The 20,461-nt window shown below is 33.4% G+C and overlaps 1 protein-coding gene across 2 annotated transcripts in view; it reads left to right on the forward strand.

Moving 5' to 3' along the window:
* The window catches only part of FRMD3 (FERM domain containing 3), a 299,096-nt gene that overhangs the window by 196,017 nt on the left and 82,618 nt on the right, over nucleotides 1–20,461 (forward strand). For both annotated transcript variants that reach the window (XM_051966415.1, XM_051966425.1), the window contains one exon: nucleotides 16,286–16,383. In XM_051966415.1, the coding sequence (XP_051822375.1) occupies nucleotides 16,286–16,383 (98 nt within the window). The remainder of the gene's footprint in view (nucleotides 1–16,285; nucleotides 16,384–20,461) is intronic.

Consider the following 20,461-nt stretch of genomic DNA (forward strand, 5'->3'; position numbering starts at 1 on the left):
ATCTATGCTTTTACATAAATAGAATTATAATAGGTTGAAGGAATGTATAGATTTATGCAATCTAGCTTCTTCCCTCCAGTACTATATGATTGTAGTAAATTGTAGAGATTAGGTAAGCACTTAAAACAGTTATATTTTACTTTTGTTAAATATTTTTCTTGAATGGAAATGTGATTTTTTTTGGAATTTTTTTTATGGAAATGTGATTGAATGAAAGCTTGATAGGTTTTGGGAGAGCAATACCATAATATAGAAACTAACTACTAGTTAGGCTTCTTTCATGTGACTCATATTATCTGGAAAACATTTCACTATTCTTTGCTGAAATAAGTGTGTTGAGAAAATGAAATATTGGGAGATATTGTGAATCAAGGCAATTTTGTCCTTTTATACAGATGAAAAAGTACTGTGTATCACATCAGTATAACTGTCAGAATTAAAAAATAATAGAACTACTAAAAATTAAATTCTTATGATATGATTTTACATATTTGTAAAATAGTTTACTACTTTTACAAATATTTAAATGAAAACTTAAAAATAAGCATAGCAATTTAACAATATTTATGTACTTTTGGATCATCATTAAGGATAAATATAATATTAAAATTCTATTAGTACTATGGAAAATGATCAAAAGAGCAGATTTAAGATGATAGAAATAACTATGAAGAGTAGAAAAGACTTACTTATTTGCTTTGATGAATAAAAACTAGACTTTTTACATTTTTATTCCTCTTTCTATAATCTTTATAAAATTTTAGTTTCTTTATTGAACATTCTCCTATTAGGCTGTTTCTTTTCAATTTTGTAGAATTATTAAAATATAAAATATGTGCTGTATTTTCCTATTACTAATCAGAATACACAAACATATTTTGATAGAGAATCAATGTAAATGATGAAAGAGTTGTCTATGACAGATCTTAATAATGTTACTTAAATCTTTATATAAAAGATATTTTAATAAAGGTAAAATAAAATAATGAAATAAAAGTTAGCTTAGTAAAAGTAGCATGTCTAATGTCTAATGTCTAGAGTTCTGATTTTACTGAGGGCTTTCAGTTTGGAAAATCTTTTCTCCAATGCAGATGTACTATTGATCTGAAATTTATAGTGTTAGAACTTGTAGGTACTAAGAATTTTGATTTGTTCCTGGGCCCATAGTTAGTAGATATTGGAGACAAGATTTGAACTGAAGTTATCCTAATTTCAAGGATAGCTTTTTACCCATTGCACCTGTTACCATTCTGTCTTTTTTTGATTATAGAATTGAACATATTGTCCCCAAACCCATCTATAAATGAATGAGAAGTTCCAAAGTTCAGTGTGCAATATGAAATATATAGGAATGTATGAGTTGTATTTAGAGAACATGTATGAGCAATATGTGTATTGTTAATTTGTCATCATTATTAAACTTTGTGTTACAAGAGCAGAGTAACAATCCTTATTTATCAAGAAAATTATGTGAAATATCAAGAATAATGTGGAATTGATTTTAACTGCAAAATTGATAAAGAGAAGGGAATTCTATTTGTGTTTAAACATATTAATTCAGCAGAGATACCTTTTGACTTTCTAATGAATGTGATATGGGTTGTTTTTATCTTCTTGAGATTTAAAAGAACACATTTGAATATTTTCAGTGTTCAGGGTCAATTTGTTTGACTTTGGGCAAGCAATTTAACCTGTTTGGTACTCACTCTCATATTATTTGTAAGAAAAGGAAATTGTAGTTGAAGACCTTTAAGCCCATGAAATTCTTAAATCATATCTATAACTAAAGAGGAAGGATGTTTTATTTTGGAATAGAGAATATTCTGTATCAAATTGTGCTTTTTCTGAGTGCTAAGCATCTTGCTTCTCATTAGAATTAGAATTATATCTGTCCAGAAAGGAGATTAAGGAGTGGAATGTGATTATTAAATAGAATGAAAAACTGCCAATTAGGTGTACTTAACATTTTAGAATTAGAACATTCTGCATTTTATTACTCAATTCTGCCCCAGATCTTTGTGGATGACTAACATTTTGGTTAGTCCATCCAAAGTAATTTACTTGTGAACGAAGATGCTATTATTATGTTGTTCCACAAGGGCCATGTGGGGATTGAGGAGGGGAATTGTTGAGAAACTCATAAAAGGTTTGAGTTGATGAAAAGAAATAAGTGCTAAGTTTCATCAAACTATTGTGATAAGGAACATTTTCAAATCAAGAAGAGATATGTACTCTTTCACTTTTACTTCTGTAAATGACATTTTTAATATATAAGGAGATATAGAACAAGGAGATCTGTGCTTTTGCACTTTCCCAAAGGTATATGCCATCATCTTGGAGAATATCTAGTGTAGTGTTCAAACTGAAGAATTCTTTAAAGATGGAGAGGTCTTCCATATGCTCTTATTTGCATGTAACATCATCTGGATTGCATCAATTCCTGGATCATTTTTGAATATCCCAAATGAATTCATAATCACTCAAGATATTCTATAGCCTAACTAAATGGACACTGTTAAAGTCAAATAGCTCAAGAATGAGTGTTGTTGAGACTATAATATTCAAGTGAATGGGTGGAGTTGGCTCATATGTTCATAAATCTTAGACAAACACAACAGATATACTATGAGCTCATAACCACAGAATTAACAAGAAGAGGAGAACAGTCAGCTGGGTTGCTTTTGAGAAATTGTGTGGTATCTTGCACAGTATCTATATATCTATGTATTTCTGTATCTATCTATATGTATGTATTTTTCTGAAATAGAAAGTCCTCCTTTTCTAAACAATAGTATTCTTCTGGTGATGTTGTTATGGCTGACACAGTTATAGGATATCACAGCCTTAGAAGAAATAAAGTTGGGGATCCTCCAAAAGATAAGAGAGGAGTACTTATTGGACATGAATAGGCTACAATATGCTACCAATCAAAAATAATGTAAGAGAAGAATGTATTCAGAGATACAATAGAGGAGAAAAGGTGGGCTTGGGATGTGCCATAGTGGAAAAAATGATGAATTTGGAGTCAGGATCTGAGAACTCACTAACTCAGGATCTTGTATTCCTCACCTGTAAAGTGAGGGTGTTGGGTTTAATGATGTCTCAGGTAACTCTATGATCCTATGTGGTGAAAATGAAAAATAATCAACTGACAGTTGTATACTCCACTCATATTCATAAATGCCAATAAAGGTGATCCCTTTGTCCACATACTTCTTCCCTTGTTATGTTGAGACCAAGAATTCACAGGAAGATAAGGACAAGAGTCACCTAGAATAAGAAGGGGCCTAGATAGATTATGCGTTTACTCTTCATTGAATTTTCAATTTCTCTTTAATATTTAATCATGCAAATTAACAGCAGATTAGCATGGTGGGTGGAGAATTAACTTCTGTTAGGATGATATGGATTAAAGACCTGAATCTGACACATACCAATTGTTTCTTCTTGGGTAAATCTTTTAATTTCATGCTTATGGCATCTTCCTAAGACTGTAAGTTGCCCATATGTATTGAATGAATGAATTTCCTCACTACTAACTTCCTCCACCAATTAATTATAGATCTGTACCAAAAACTATAATGTGCAAATGATTGAAAGATGTAGTGGAGTTGGTTCTGGTTAAGTGGAGTCAGTATTGGTACCTTTGCTGATGATATCAGAAGTATTACAGAGTGAGTATCATATTATGTGTGCTGATGTGTGTTAGCTCTATGTTTAAAGTTAGAAATTGATCTGAGTATCTTTTCTAGTTAATGGTTAATTAGATAATATGAATGACTTCAGTAAAGCAAATAATAAATTGTTTGGCCATATTCTCATCATTATCTTTTCCTGTCAATTTAGGCAATCTGAGACATGGGTAATGATACTTCAGAGTTGTTTTATTTTGTATTTCTCTTATCAATAGTGATTTAGAGCACTTTCTTCATTTAACTAGAAATGGTTTTAGTTTCTTCATCTGAAAATTATATGTTCATATCCTTTGACCATTTATCAACTGGAGAATGGCTTGTATTCTTAAAATTTGAGTCAGTTCTCTATATATTTTGGAAATGAGGCTTTTATCAGAAATGTTGGATGTAAAATTTCCCCCCAGTTTACTGCTTCCCTTATAATATTGTCTGCCTTGATTTTGTTTGTACAAAAACTTTTTAACTTAATATAATCAAAATTATTCATTTTGCATTCCATAATGTAATATAGTTCTTTTTTGGCTACAAATTCCTTCCTTTGCCACTGATCCGAGAGGCAGACTATCCTTTGTTCTTCTAATTTGCTTATAGTATCACTTTTTATGTCTAAATCATGAACTATTTTGACCTTATCTTGGTATACAGTGTAGGTGTGGGTCAATGCCTGGTTTCTGCTATCCTGATTTCCAGTTTCCCAGCAATTTTTGTCAAATAATGACAAAGGTGGGGCTTTTGAGTTTATCAAACACTAGAGTACTATAGTCCTTGACTGTTGTGTTTTGTAAACCTAACCTATTCCACTGATCGGCTACTCTATTTTTTAAGCCATGCCAGATGGTTTTGATGATTGGTGCTTTCTAATACAGTTTTAGATCTGGTACAGCTAGACCATCTTCATTTGCATTTTTTAATTCCCTTGAAATTTTTGACCTTTTGTTCTTCCAGATGAACTTTGTTATTATTTTTTCTAGCTCTGTAAAATAATTTCTTGGGAGTTTGATTGGTATGGCACTGAATAAGTAGATTAATTTAGGTAGAATTGTTATTTTTATTATATTAGCTCAGCCTACCCAAGAGTACTTGATATTCTTCCACTTGATTAGATCTGACTTTATTTGTGTGGAAAGTGTTTTGTAATTGTGTTCATATAGTTCCTGACATTGTTTTGGCAGGTAGACTCTGAAATATTTTATATTATCTATAGTAATTTTAAATGGAATTTCTCTTTGTATCTCTTGCTTCTGGACTTTGTTGGTAATATATAAAAATGCTGATGATTTTGTGGATTTATTTTGTATCTTGCAACTTTGCTAAAGTTGTAAAATTGTTTCTAATCATCCTTTAGTTGATTCTTTAGGATTCTCTAAATAAACCATCATGTCATCTGCAAAGAGTAATAATTTAGCTTTCCCCATTACCTACTCTAATTCCTTTAGTTTTTTTCTTCTCTAATTGCTAATTCTAATACAATATTGAAGAATAATGGTGATAGTGGGCACCTTTGTTTCACTCCTGATCGTAATGTGAATCGTTCTGATTTCTTTTTATTACATATGATGCTTGCTGATAGTTTTAAATAGATGATACTGATCATTTTAAGTAAAACTTCATTTATTCCATTACTCTCTAATGTTATTGATAGAAATGGGTGTTGGATTTTGTCAAATGCTTTTTCTGAATCTATTGAAATAATCATATAAATTCTGTTAGTTTGGTTATTGATAGAGTCAATTATGCTAATAGTTTTCCTAATATTGAACCAACCCTGTATTCATGGTATAAATCCTACTTGGTCATGATATATTATCCTGGTGATAACTTGCTGTAATATTTTTGCTCATATTTTATTGAAGATTTTTGCTAATTTTTCCTAATTTCCTAATTTCATTAGGAAAATTTGTTTGTAATTTTCTTTCTCTGTTTTGACCCTACCTGGTTTAGGTATCATCACCATATCTGTCTCATAAAAGGAATTGTTCAGACTCCTTCTTTCCCTATTTTCCCAAATAGTTTGCCTAACATTGGAATTAATTATTCTTTAACTATTTGATAGAATTCAAATGTAAATCCATCTGGCCCTGGAGATTTTTTCTTAGGGATTTGATTAATAACTTGTTCAGTTTCTTTTTTCTTAAATGGGAACTATTTAAGTAATTTATTTCCTCCTCTGTTAATCTGGGCAATCTATATTTTTGTAAGTATTCATCCATTTTACTTAGATTATCAGATTTATTGGCAGAGAGTTGGGCAAATAACTCTTAATTATTGCTCTAATTTCCTCTTCATTGGTGGAAAGTTCACCTTTTTCATTTTTGATACTAACAATTTGATTTTCTTCTTTCTTTTTTCTAATCAAATTAACTAAAGGTTTATTTATTTTGTTGTTTTTTTCATAAAACCAACTTTTGGTTTTGTTTATTAGTTCAATAGTTTTCTTACTGTCAATTTTATTAATCTCTCCTTTTATTTTCAGAATTTCAAATTTGGTATTTAATTGAGGTTTTTTAATATGTTGTTTTTCTAGCTTGTTTAGTTCATGCCTAATTCATTGATCTTCTTTTTCTCTATTTTATGCAAGTAAGCATCTAGAGATATAGAACTTCCCCTATGGATTACTTTGACTGAAATTTTGGTATGTTGTCTTATTATTGTCATTCTCTTGGATGAATTATTGATTGTGTCTATGATTTGTTGTTTTGCCCATCCATTTTTGGATTAGATTAATTAGTTTTCAATTGATTTTTAATCTATTTTTTCTTTGGCCCTTTATTACATGTAATTTTTCTTGCACCATGATCTGAAAGAAATGCATTTACTATTTCTGCCTTTCTGCATTTGATTTTGAGTTTTTTATGCCCAATGTAATTTTTATATTTCTCTAAGTTGGTGCTGTAAGAAAATATAAAAGATATATTCCTCTCTGGATCAGATGAATTCTTAATTTTTGTGTTGTTTAATTGTAAATAAAAGTTGAAATACATTAAATAATATTCAACAATATAATTGTTTCTTGATGACAAGAAAAGATAATGATAAAAATGTTGGAGAGGATGTGAGAAATCTGAGACACTGATACATTGTTGGTGGAACTGTGAATGAATTCAACCATTATGAAGAGCAATTTGGAACTATGTTCAAAAAGTTATCAAACTGTGCATATCCTTGACCCAGCAGTGTTACTACTGGGCTTATATCCCAATGAGATCTTAAAGGCGGGAAAGGGACTCACATGTGCAAAAATGTTTGTGGCAGCCCTTTTTTTTAGTGGTTAGAAACTTGAAACTGAATGGATGGAGAATGGCTGAATAAATTATGGTACATGAATGTTATGGAACATTATTGTTCTATAAGAAATGACCAGTAGGATGATTTCAGAGAGGCCTGGAGAGACTTACGTGAACTGATGATGCTAAGTGAAATGAATAGAACCAGGAGATCGTTATACATGGCAACAAGACTATACTATGATTAATTCTGATGGATGTGGAACTCTTCAACAATGAGGTGATTCAAATCAGTTTCAGTTGTTCAGAATTGAAGAGAGACATCTACATCCAGAGAGAGGCCTGTGGGAACTGACTGTTGACTACACCATAGCATTTTCACTCTTTCTGTTATTGTTTGTTTGCATTGTTTTCCTTCTCAGGTTTTTTCCTTTCTTTCTAGATCCGATTTTTCTTGTACAGAAAGATAACTGTATAAATATGTATACATATATTGGATTTAACATATATTTTAACATATCTAATGTGTATTGAATTACCTGCCATCTAGGGGAAAGGGTGGGGGGAAGGATGGAAAAATTTGTAACAGTTTTCCAAGAGTCAGTGTTGAAAAATTACCCATGTATATGTTTTGTAAATAAAAAGCTACAATAATAAAAAAAATTGTTTCTTTTTAATTTATTTTTTTATTCTGAACTTAATTAAACACCCCCAAAATGAACACTCTCACATACAAAGTAGGTTATAAAAGAAAACTTTATATGTATAAAACTATGAATCCCTTCTCCAACACTGCTTACTATTTTTAAAAGTATATGATGAATTTAACACATTATATTTAAAATGATCTTGCTGTCTGTTCTTTCTTGTTTTCTTCAACGTACCTTAAAAATGTTTCATTGTCTCTCATTTTTCATAATTTTCATGTGACATTATCATGGTTACTCTTCCTCTCCTTATTTCAATCAACTTTTCCAGTTAAAAATGGAGGAAAAAATAAACTTGTAAAGCATTCCCAAACAAAAGAAATCAATTCTGTCATGCCAAAAGTGTTTATCTCCATTCATACTTTGAAGCTTTCACCTTTCTGTCAGAATGTGGGTAATATGCTTCATTATATAGCCTCTGGAGACATAGCTGGTTATTGCTTTGATCAGAGTTTTTACTTTCAAAGTTTGTTGTTTTTTCTTTTTAATGTTGTTTTAGATTTTGTTCTCTTGGTGCTGCTTTCTTTACTCTGCTTCAGTTCATACTTTGCAGGATTCTCTGATATTTTCTTTTATCATTTCTTATGGCACCATCATATTTCATTATATTAATATACCACAATTTATTTAGTAATTCTCCAATTGATAGAGCCTCTTTAATTTTCAGATATTTTCTGTATTTTTGTCCTTTTCACACATGTGCATGTGTTAAATAAATATATTCAACCAGAAGAACTTTACTTTTTTCTGAAGCACCTTCACCTTTTTTTCCATTTTTGTATATTCTTTTTGTCTATATTGATTATGAAAAATAATATAATTTCCTCTCTTTTTTCTTTATGTATCTATTATCTTCCTTATATATCCCTTTATAGTCCTGATATCTTCCTTTTTCTTCCCTTTCTTAAAACCAGAACAAAACCAATTCATCTTTAGGTTCTCCACTTTGCTTATTTAACTCCTTCATTATCTTTAAAAGGCATTAAGTTTTGAAAGGCTACTTAGTTCTTCTACCATTATAAGAATGTTATCACTTCATCATCTTATATCCCCTTTCAGTTGCTCAAATGAATCTGCCTTTCTAAATTTTTCTTGAGACCTGTGCTTTCATTTTAGAGTTCTTATAATTCTTTGATCTTTTCAGCAAGAATACCCGAAAGTCCTATATTCCATGAAAGGCTACCTTTCCTCTCTTCAGTATTATATTTAACTTTTCAGGGTATATTATTCTTGGTTGCAAGTTTATCTCTTTTGTCTTTTGGAATATTGTACTCCAAGATCTTTTCTCATTTAAGGTAGATGCTGCCAGGTCTCATTTAATACTGAGTTTAGTTCCTTGGTGCTTGAACTTATTCTTTCTGTCTGCTTGTAATATTTTTTCATTGATGAGGAAGTTCTGGATTTTTACAGTGATCATCTTAGACATTTTTCTTTTAGATTTTCTTTAAAGAAAAAAATAAGAAGATTCTTTCTAATTTCACTATGTGGTTTGGTTTTGATAGACCTAGGAATTATTCAATTATGATTTCTTGAAGTACGGTATTCAATCTTTTTTAAAAAAATCATGATTTTAAGAAATTCAGTGATTCTTAATGAACTCTCTATTATTGTTTTTCAGATCAATTGCTGCCTTTGATATGACACTTTAAAAAAATACAATCCTTTAATTTTATTCTATTATTTATTGCTATCTCATGAGATAGTTAATTTCTTTTTAATCCATTTCAAATTTCAGAAGATCTATTATTTGGGTAACATTTGCCACTTTTGTTAGCTTTTTATTCTCACAATAATTTCTTCCAGTGTTTATTTTATTTTTAAAACATCTTTTGCTTTATTTCTTTCAGATACTCATTTTATATTTATAGAAAATCCTTTTTTTTCCATATTAAATCTCTGTTGGAAGTTGTTATGGAGTTATTTTCTCCTTCTAAGTTGGATTTTTAGCTATTTTTGAATCCATTATAATTCTTTATTCTAGCTTATTTCTTCATCTCTCCAATTATACTTCTTGAAGTAGGCCTTTGTGCCAGGGTTAGGATCTGCCTTTCCCTATGCTGTTAGATGGGATATTATAAACATAGGTCATCTTGATTCTTGTGCTGATGTCTACTTTGGGGGCTTAAGCTCTCTGGATCTTGGATATTCAGAGTACTGGATATTTAAGATGCTCTATGCTGAAGTTGAAGCTTAAATACAGATGGTGTATATGTGAGATTGGTGAGTCTGTTTTTGGTTATATCTATGACTTAAAGACCACTTTTTTGAATCTATATAACTTTCTGACATCAATTAAGCTTTCCAATAGGCCATAAATAGACCTCAAAGAGCATAACAATCATAAATCAAAGACTTCCCAAAGTAATTCATATTTACTGTGTTTAGTTCATTCATTTAGACTTCTTGATAGTGTATTTAATTTTTTCCAAGTTCCTGTAATTGTATATCACGATGATTTTGGAGGAAGAAATAATTTTCTCAACATTAAATGGATTAATTCTCTCTCTCATCTCTGTACCTTCACATGGGCTATATAAAATGGCTTATATTCATTCCATTTTTCGTACTAGGTTATCCAGAAAAATTGGTCTGTGATGTCTCCATTTTCTTTATTTGTTATTCCTGTTCTGTTTATCTGTAAAGTGTGCCTATAGACAGATAGGTGACTCAGTGGATATTGTTTCGGATCTGGACTCAGGAAGATTCCTCTTCATGAGTTCAAATCCAGCTTCTGACACTTACTATCTTGTGACCCTGGGCAAGCCATTCAACCCTATTTGCCTCAGTTTCCTCATCTGTGAAATGAGCTGGATAAGGAAGTGATAAACCAATTTAGTATCTTTGCCAAGAGAACCCCAAAGTTGTCAAGAAGAATTGGAGTCACTGAAGTGACTGAATAATAACAAGAGCTAACAATTTCTGTTTCCAGAATTCCTTTGAATGAGTATATCCATCAGGTTCTCTTTATAGATCAGGGGATTTGGTGCTAGAAGATAACAGAAATCATCAGCTTTGATATCCTCATTCTGCAGTTGGGTAAACTGAGGCCCAGAAAGGGGAGATAACTTACCTCCAAACCCCAGAGATAGTAAGTTGCAGAAATAGTTTTTTTACCTCATTCTTCTCTAACTCAAAAATTTATTATGTTTTCCACCAGGCCATACTTCTTTTGGTTGTGGAAGACACTGTTAAAATGTTCCAGGCATGACTTAACAATACAAATCATTTAATTCCTCTAGTATAGTCATAGGATTGAAGAAAAATGTCAATTTTACTAACACTTAATAGATACCCCAGTACTTGCCTAATTCTATACCCCAATTGATAGGCAAATTCCTTTTACCAATACCCTACCTATATGAAGGGAAAAATGCTGATACAAACCACAAATAAGCATTGATTAAAGATCTTTCTTACTACAACTATCTCCACAGTGAAGATTGAATTAACTAGGCAAGGCCTTCTCTTGGGAGCATATAACAAATATCAAGTTGAGGGATTAGAGACCTAAAGAACTTACAGAAAAGTCAAACATCGAACTCTCCCACATCGAACTGTATCCCTTAGAGGAGGAGTTTTATATGCTGTCTTCTCTTCACAAAAACCTTTTTAAGTCAAAAAAAAATAGACTTCATTTGGAGAAAAATCAGTTAAAAGCTATCACATCATCATCTATGGTAGCTCTAGAATCAGAAAACCTGGATTCGTATTCTGTTTCTGACACTACCTTTGACCTTGGACAAGTCTCACTTTATCTGTAAAAAGAAATGTTTATGCTAGATAAATAGCCTCTATGTCCCAGATGCCTCTCAAATTATGGTCTTACTATGACTCTTGTCCTTCCAGGAAGACTTATGCAGTGGAATTGACCAATGATCTTGAGAAAGTACAACTTAACATATCCCATTCCCCTTCCTTGCAGCAAAATAAAAAAACAAAACAAAACAATAGTGTGTGTGTGTGTGTGTATGTGTGTGTGTGTGTATGGCTTTAAGGTTTGTAAAGAGTTAGTATGTGTATGTATATCTATCTATCTATATCTTTAAAATTTGCAAAACAGCCTTATAAATATTACTTCATTTTATCCTCACAACAATTCTGGGAAGTAAGTGCTATTATTATCTACATTTTTCAGACAACGAAACGAGTTAAATTACTTTCCCAGGGTCACACAGGTAGCAGGTGTTTTAGGTGAGAAATGAATTCAGGCCCTCAGCTGCAGGTCCAGAATTCTAATCACTGTGTCACCTAGCTACATATCTCTATTAGCAGCTTGGGGGATATCCATTGATGTAAACTCACTGGATATAAAAGTGCCCTTGTATATTACTTTATTTAAAAAACACAACTTGAAAATAAATAACAGCCTGAATGATTAATAATAGCTCATATAGGCAAGAATTCCATGAATTTAATTATTGTCTTGTCCTCATATCTTTACTTTAACAACTTCTAAAAGAGTCAGTGCAGCAAATACTTCTTGAGTTCTCATAGACGGAAAGAACTACTGAGTTAGAATGACAAATGGAAATGATATGATCAATTATATTCTGTCCGCCCTCATCCAGATGGCAGGTAAATAATAGACTATCTCTTAAGGTCCATCGGGCCCATAGTTTTCTGTTCTGTTTTATTTAACACAGCTTGGTACAGATTGAATTTTATAAATTAAATCATATTTTATCTATTTGGAATTTCTTAAAGAGAAAGATTATTTTTCTTTTATATTGATGCTTTTCCCTCCCATTGCATTCTGAATGTGCCTCTTTTCCATCCCTTACCTAGCAAATCTTCCCTTGTAATAAATAACATTCTACACCTGTTATCTCCCATCTTTCCAATAAAAAAGGAAATACATATTCTTTTTTTATAAATGAATAATGATCATCCTCTAATTTCTTTTTAGCAAATATTTATTTTCTTAAAACAAGCTTATTGAAAACAAAGTACACCTGTTCAAAGCTGGAACATGTATTCTGTTCATTAATTTCTATCTAGCTCAGAGATTAAATATAGTAAGTCTCCAGGTTATATGCTGAAGTTAAGATGGTTTTGTCCTAAGTGTCAACTAAGGGCTAACTTCCTTTCTTTCACAATTGCTGCTTCTGGGTATTTTCCTTTCTTTTTTAACTAAGTGCTAGGAATAGAAATATAAGCAAGAAAAAAGACAGTTTCTGCCCTTGAGAAGCTTACATTCTTAGGGAGAAGGGTCAGGGAGGAAAACTCTGGAGACTTAGGAGCAGAGTACTGAGAGGAGTGAAGCAGTGAATATGGTTGATTTTGGTACTTCCTCAAAATGGAAAGGTAAAGATAAATTATAGTCCTCTTCCAAACCCTTCCTCCACATTTCCCAGGATCTTTTGACAAAATGCTCATTCTAGCCCCAAAACAGGATTTTGCTTTGAGATTTAACTGAATTGTAACTTTACTATGTTATGTCCCCAAAGATATACTATTTTTATCTCTGTACTCCTTACTTGAGAAAACAAAAGTTGGATTTGGTGTGTTGGTGCTATTTTATTATTATTTATTTTTTAATTTTGTTTAGTCATTTCAGTTATGCCCAATTCTTCATGACCCCATTTGGGATTTTCTTGGTAAACATACTGGAGTGTTTTGCCATTTCCTTCTCCAGCTCATTTTACAGATGAGGAAACTGAGGCAAACAGGTTAAGTGACTTGATCAGGATCTCACAGCTAATCATTGTCTAAGGCTGAATTTGAATTCAGGTCTTCTTGATTGCAGACTTAGCACCTCTATCCACTTTGCCAGCAACTTTCCCCAAATAAAAACTCTTGAAATCAAATTATGTGCTTGATTTGGAAACAGGATGATATTTTCTGTAGACCACAGAAGGAGAGAAATCTTGGTTGAAAATAAGAGATGGGCCAATTCCTGGAGTCCAAGAAAATTAAAAAGAAAAATGGTGGGAGAAGGATGAAATAATAGCTCAAGGAAGCAGAAGAGTGGTACAGTAGAAAAGGTATTGCATTTGATGCCAGCAATCTTGTGTTAAAATTTCTGCTCCTTACTTACCACTTGTGACCCTTGGACATGTGATTTAACCTTACCTCTCTACGTCTCAGTTTTATCAGCTGCAAAATGGGGATATTTTGGACAGTGGATTAGATGTTTTCTAAAGTCCCTTTCAGTTTTAGATTTATGATTTATGACCTATGTGGACCCTAGCAATTTATACTAGTAGGAGGATCTGAAGAGGATCAGGTCTTTCTTCTCACTCTCCAATAATAACTTACCTTTTAATCAACTGGAATATCTTTTCTCCTACTCTCTCTCCTCAGTCCCTCAAATAACACAGCCTACCTTCCTCTTCTTCATTCCCTACCTCCCAGTAATCTTTTTTCCTGCCTCTGGGAGGAGCTTTCTTATTGCCTAATGGGGTAATGGGGACCTTATCTTACTGAAAAGGTGGTAAGGAGATGTAATAGATGAAATCCTTAATGCATTTTCCTATTGAAATATTTACAATATATTATGATTAGATTGTAGATAGCATTAGTATGATTTATATGAGGGACATGTTTTTCTGGTTCTAAACAACTTAAAAATAAGATCCTGAAAGCAATTAGTAATAATGTGGAACAATGTATTCTATGTGAGGACTATAAAATCTCCTCCTTTGAAGAAATTTAGAATAACACGTTTAATTAATAATTGCTTATGTCATTCAATAGTAGATTATTTCTTCCTCCTATGGGCAGTATCCTGATAAATATTTATTCATGGCAAGCTAAATATGGTCCTATATGGAGGATGGAGACTAGACAAGTGAGTTTTTCCAAGTCCCTTGGTTTCTGGAGAAGAAACAGCTATTTTAATACTATTCATTAATATATAAAGTCAGTTCTGTTTCCAGTTATGTTAAGGCCCAAAGTTCAATGGAAACAGAGCTCATGTTATGTAGAGAAAACTTGAGCCTTATGTTTATGAAAGATCCAAACTTTCTGTCTAGTCAGAAACAGAAAGATATTAGTTCTTTTGTTTTTCAAAGATAAAATTGTAAATGAAAACTCCATAGTAGACTCTGTAAATTGAAAAGAACTGAATAGAACAACCTATATATACAACAAAAACTGGCTGTGTCATATACGCAGAAAATTGTGTGATTCCTATGTTTTGGAGAAAGGAAAGTTGAGTGACAAAGACCTATTGCTTCAGAGATGGGATTGTAGGAATGGCATTGGGAAAGAACAGTTCTTTTCAGCACATTGATAATGTGGAAAAATCCAGGACTCATAAACAATTCATTTTTTTTTCTTTTTTTTTTTTAATACTCATAAACAATTCAGACAAATATGATAGAAGTATAGCCAAATCTCACTGACATTCCTACCTACTTCTAAGGACAGTGGGGGTCATCTATGGTTGTGGTCTTCTAGCAAGGTGATGTTGTGGGGCAATCTGTGCCTTGAAATTTCTGATTTTTAATCCTTTTGTTAATTTTGCTATGCCTTAGAGTGCAGAAAAATTTCCCTTTCCCTTCTTGACTTGCAAGATGTAAACTGTGTGACCCACACTTGAGATTGTTTCTTAGGAAATGCTCTGCTGCTTCATTCTTCTGAAAGCATTTATATTTCAGATATAGTGTGAGTAGGAGATATTTTGGAAATTTTTCAGCTGCTCCTATCAGGTTATCCATTCCTGTAATGTTTCCTATGATGTTGTGGCTAGTGACCCCAATGTTATATTTTAGATAGTCCTGACATGGATCTATATAATTCCCTCTTAGGTACTTCATTAGTTTTAAGAGTTGTATAGTCATACTATAATGGGTTTGTTCATATTTGACCATATTTGATGTCTAATAAAGGCTGCTACAATTTTGAAGCCAGGTCTGTTGCTTTAGGGTGCCATGTTGTTTTGTGTAGATGCTAAGATTTATACAGTACCTCAGGAGCTGAAACATATAGAGGCACAATTTGACCACTGTAACCACTAGAGATTTTTGGTGTTGAAATACATAATCCCAGAGGCTCAAATCAAATGGGATGTTAAACCAGATTTTCCTATGTTTGGCCATGCTCTGGTTATAAATTTGGATTTGTTAGCAAGATGATTAACTCTTTCAGCCACAAAGAGACCATTCACTAAGTGAATTTAGTGGCCTAAAAGCATATTGTTAATGGTAGCTGATAAAACAGGATTATGTGATCAAGAGAGCTTTTAGTGTGGAAAGGATAGGGAATAGCATTCATTAAAATGAATAAGATGGTGCTTGATCTCAGAAAGTATTTTTCCCAGGCTTTTATTTCTATTTGAAGGACTAAAGTGTAAGTGGGTCATAGTTTCATCTGGTCTTGTAGACAGCTCTGAGTGTTCCTCATCCATTTGTTGTATATAAATTCAGATGAATGAATGGAGCTTCCAGGGCTTGTTTGGAGCTTTTCTAATTAACTCTTGGCTGGCTGGACAGCATCCTTCTTTGTTCACTGTTCTCAGGAGATTTTGAAAAGGCAGAGTACTTACTATCAGCTCTGCTTGGCCACAAATTATTAAGTGTTTCCCATTCCAAAAGTCCTTGAGTTAATTCTTGTGATTAGGGCTCAATGTAACTTAAATGACCATTCAGAAATTTGGTACAACCCTAGTATGACAAGTAAATGAAAAACATGCAATTTTCCCCCTTTTGTTTTGCAGGTATCTTTTATATTTGCAAATTAAAAGAGACATTTTCCATGGTCGTCTGCTGTGCTCCTTTACAGATGCTGCCTACCTGGGGGCTTGTATTGTTCAAGGTAAGGTGGATAATCCATAGTATAATTTAAAAAAAACAACCCAAAAAACCACATGCTCCCTTGCCTGGCCTTCCTTCCCCACATTTATTGTAAATTAAGAAAAAAGCAAAAGGGCTGAAGGGCTTTTTCCAGGATTCATTCAGTTGACTCCCTATACCTCTTTAGTTATTCATGAGAATTTTGAAATGCTGTATAATCAATGGTTTTAATAGTACGTCAGGTCTATGACTCTACCTGAAAACCTGAAAGCTTTGTTCCCTTTAAGAACAAGGGGAACCACCTGCAGAATGTTCTTCTCTAGTTACCTCTTCTTCTTTTAAAATTTACTTATTTTTAAATTTATGAAATAAAACAAGCATTTCCATAACATAGTTCAATAAAAAAGGTAATTGCACATAAACCCACAAATTCACTATATACAGACATGCTTTAAAATCCTCAAGTTATCATATAAATTTCTTTCCTTCTTTTTTTCCCCTTTTTTTCTTTTCTGTCACTTCACACACACACACAAACACAATTACCCTATACATACTTCCTATACATTAATCAATTCTTTCTCTGGATGAAGTTGGCTTCTTTCTTTGAGTATTTATAATAGTCGAAATGACTTATTTCCTCAAAGTCATCCTTAAACAAATATATCTGTTACCATATACACTGTTCTCTCGGTTCTGCCTTTTTTACTCTTCATTATTTCACTCAAGTTTCTCTCTGTTTTTCTAGGATCATTGGGCTCATCATTTCTTGTAGCATGGTAGTGTGTGGGATGGGTGCTAGACCCCCTTTTCCAAACTAACCAATCAGAGACATCTTCAGGTACGAAGAGAAAGCATTTTAGTCCCTGCAGGAGGAGGCTTCCCAGCTCCTGTCATGTGCTTGACCCGACCAGCAGGAAGTAAAACACTCAGTTAAATAGGAGAAGACCCAAGACTTTTCATTGGATAGACTAAAAGGAAGTAACTATCCTTGACTAATGGTCACCAATGTTGTCTGTTTCCTGTGGGTCAAGTCACTTCCTGTGGGTCACATCACTTCCTGTCACTGACTTGAGTCTGACCTTTACAGACCTTGGCCCAGAGATCATGTGACTTCCTGAAACCTGAGGTCCAAGACCTCATCTTCCTGCTCTGGGTATAGGGATCATGTAACTTAGGCCTAGTCTTATAACCTGAGAAAACGTCGTCCAATCAGTCCCATTTAGTAGTATTCCTGGACATAACCATATACCATAACCTGTTTGGCCATTCCCCAATAGTTGGGTATCTCTTCTCTCTCCTTCCCTCCCTCTTTTTCTCCCTCTTTTTTTCCCTCTCTTCCTTCCTTCCTTCTTTCTTTCCTTCCTTCCTTCCTTCCTTCCTTCCTTCCTTCCTTCCTTCCTTCCTTCCTTCCTTCCTTCCTTCTTCCTTCCTTCTTTATTTGTTTGTTTTATTTCAATTGTTTCAGCCAGAAAACTTTAATCTTCCTCTTCCAAATTGATTAAAAAAAATTTACTAGGTACAAGAGGCCATTCTTTGCCTCTCTCTCTCTCTCTCTCTCTTTTTTTTTTTTTAAAACCTATCCTTAATCACTGAATGAGGCATATCTTAATTAAAAAAGACCAACGTTCCCCTGCATCCAGGGCCACTTCTAGTCATCCTGCTCTCCATCACCAGACCCCGATGACTCCAGAGGGGACTGCAAGGCTGGTGATTCTGCACAGCTCACTTCAGTCCAATTCCCTTGCCTGTCCCACCGTCGCTGACCACGTTCTCTTTGAGAACGAAGGATAAACAACAAGCATATGCTTTGCAGCCTCAGACTTCTGCCTGGGTCCTTCTTATGTTGAATGAGTGGAGGGGATATATGCAATATCAGTGACCTTTGTGACAGACAACCTGAGGCTGTCAACACCGACAAATGGCGGGCTCAGCCAGTTTTTCCTAGTTCTGTTTGGTTAGTATAACAACCAATCAAAATGGTTGGTAGCGGATTTAGTCTTGATTGACAACTCCGCCTTCCAGTTAAATTGGAGGAGGGAGGGAGAAGGATGTATTTATTTTTTTAAATCACCTTGTGTTTTTATTGTTCCTTTAAGAATTTCTGAGTTTTAGTTAGGATCAAATGCCGGAATGTGACACAGAGGCTTGACAATTGAATACCAATCTGGACCATGAAATCTGCGAACCAGACCAGCCCTATTCTTTAAACATGAGTCCTTTCAAAATAATGTGAATTCTGACTATAAGGCAAGGAAGGACTTCGAGTTAGGTGAATAAGTAGCCACTTTGGTCAAACTGCCCTGCTATCTCAAGAATTCCCTAGTAGAATGAGGATGTTCCTTCTTTCATATGGATAATTACTTAAAGCCCTTTGATGTGAAAAGTTAGTCAGTCAAACATTAAATGAATCTTTACTTTTAAATGTATTTTGATCTGAGTTTATGGATCCTCTTTCTGTGGCTTTCACAGGAGAGTTCATTAGGGGATATCCAAGGGTAGAGGCAGAGGGCTTATAAAATAGCACCTAGTGAACCATTTCCTTTTTCTTTTTAACTTTACTTAATAGTATTTTATTTTATTTTTTTCCAATTACATGTAAAGATAGTTTTCAACCTTCACTTTTTTTTTTTTTTTTTTTTTTTTTGGTGAGGCACCTGGGGTTAAGTGACTTGCCCAATGTCACACAGCTAGGAAATATTAAGTGTCTGAGGCTGGATTTGAACTCAGGTTATCCTGACTGCAGGGCAAGTCCTCTATCCACTGTGCCATCCAGCTGCCCCCAATATTCACTTTTATAAGATTTTGCATTTTAAAATTTCTCTGTCCCTTACTTTCCTCCTCCAACAAGTGATCTGATACAGGTTATAAGGTTATATATGTACAATCATATTAATCATTTCCACATTTTTCATGTTGTGAAAGAATAAACAGAACAAAAGGGAAAATACAAGAAAGAAAAAACAAAAAAGTGAAAGCAGAATGATTCAATCTGCATTCAGACTCCATAGTTCTTTCTTTGGATGTGGACAGAAGAATTTTTTTCTTGATGAAATATAGTCATGCTTAGTTCATTGAGTTTTCTGCTTACGAATGAACAAGCATCTGGTTACTTAGAGAAAATGACATTACATTCATCCCAACATTTCTCTTTGAATGTTTTTTGTAAAGAAGGAGGAGATTTGAGAGAAGCCAGTCTCCAGGGGATAGTGATGATCTATTGCTATGGTGATGTTTCCTGTGCCTAAGTTAAGGGACCAACTTAAATTTCTTTGTTCCCTGGAGTCCAATTGAAGATTCAGCTACAGGGTCAGTCTGGGAGGACAGAGTGTGTGTGTGTATGTGTGTGTGTGTGTACCCAGGAATTCTAAAATAGGAGACTATCTCATGGATTAACTAATTTTGTGTCAGTCAAAGCTCAGTCTGCATGTAGTGCCTTGTACTTGTATTGACTTTTCCAAGAAATAAGCACCAGTTGTCTTGATCTATATCTTGTTACTGGACCCTGATGCCTCTGGAGGAGAAAGTGAGACTGGTGACTTTGCACAGCCCTCCCTTATTTAAAACTAATTCCCTTAGCTTCATTTCCCTGATGTCATGGTCTTCTTTGAGAAAGAAGGACAAACAACAAGAACAAGAACAAAAAGAAGAAAGATGCAATAATTATTCCCCCTTTAAGAGAATAGCTTAGATATTCTTTTCAAGTGTATCACTATCACAGTGACCTATCCCATTCTTTCAGCCATGTAAAATTGCAGCTCTGGCTTCATTCTTAGGTGCTGTATAGCTCTGAAAGGAAGCCTGAGGTTTTTTTCCCCTATTTTCCCTCTCCTAGCAGCAATCAAAGTATCAGTATCAGATTTTGTCTGAGGTTTCAGCATTAGTTAAAATATCCTTGTTTAAAGTACTAATAAAAAGTTCTGTGTTAAACTGATGGGGATGCATTTTCATTGTGAAAAATAAGAGCTCAACTTCTATCAGCCCTTGAATTGAAGTATTTAGAGGCAGAGATCTTCCAGAGATCATATAACTTATAGAGGTATATTAAAGCTACTTGAATTTTCCAGATTGAGATATGGCATGCTTTGCTGATTCATTGT

The sequence above is a fragment of the Antechinus flavipes genome, chromosome 1, assembly GCF_016432865.1.
Source record: "Antechinus flavipes isolate AdamAnt ecotype Samford, QLD, Australia chromosome 1, AdamAnt_v2, whole genome shotgun sequence".
In the NCBI taxonomy this organism is placed as follows: Eukaryota; Metazoa; Chordata; class Mammalia; order Dasyuromorphia; family Dasyuridae; genus Antechinus; species Antechinus flavipes.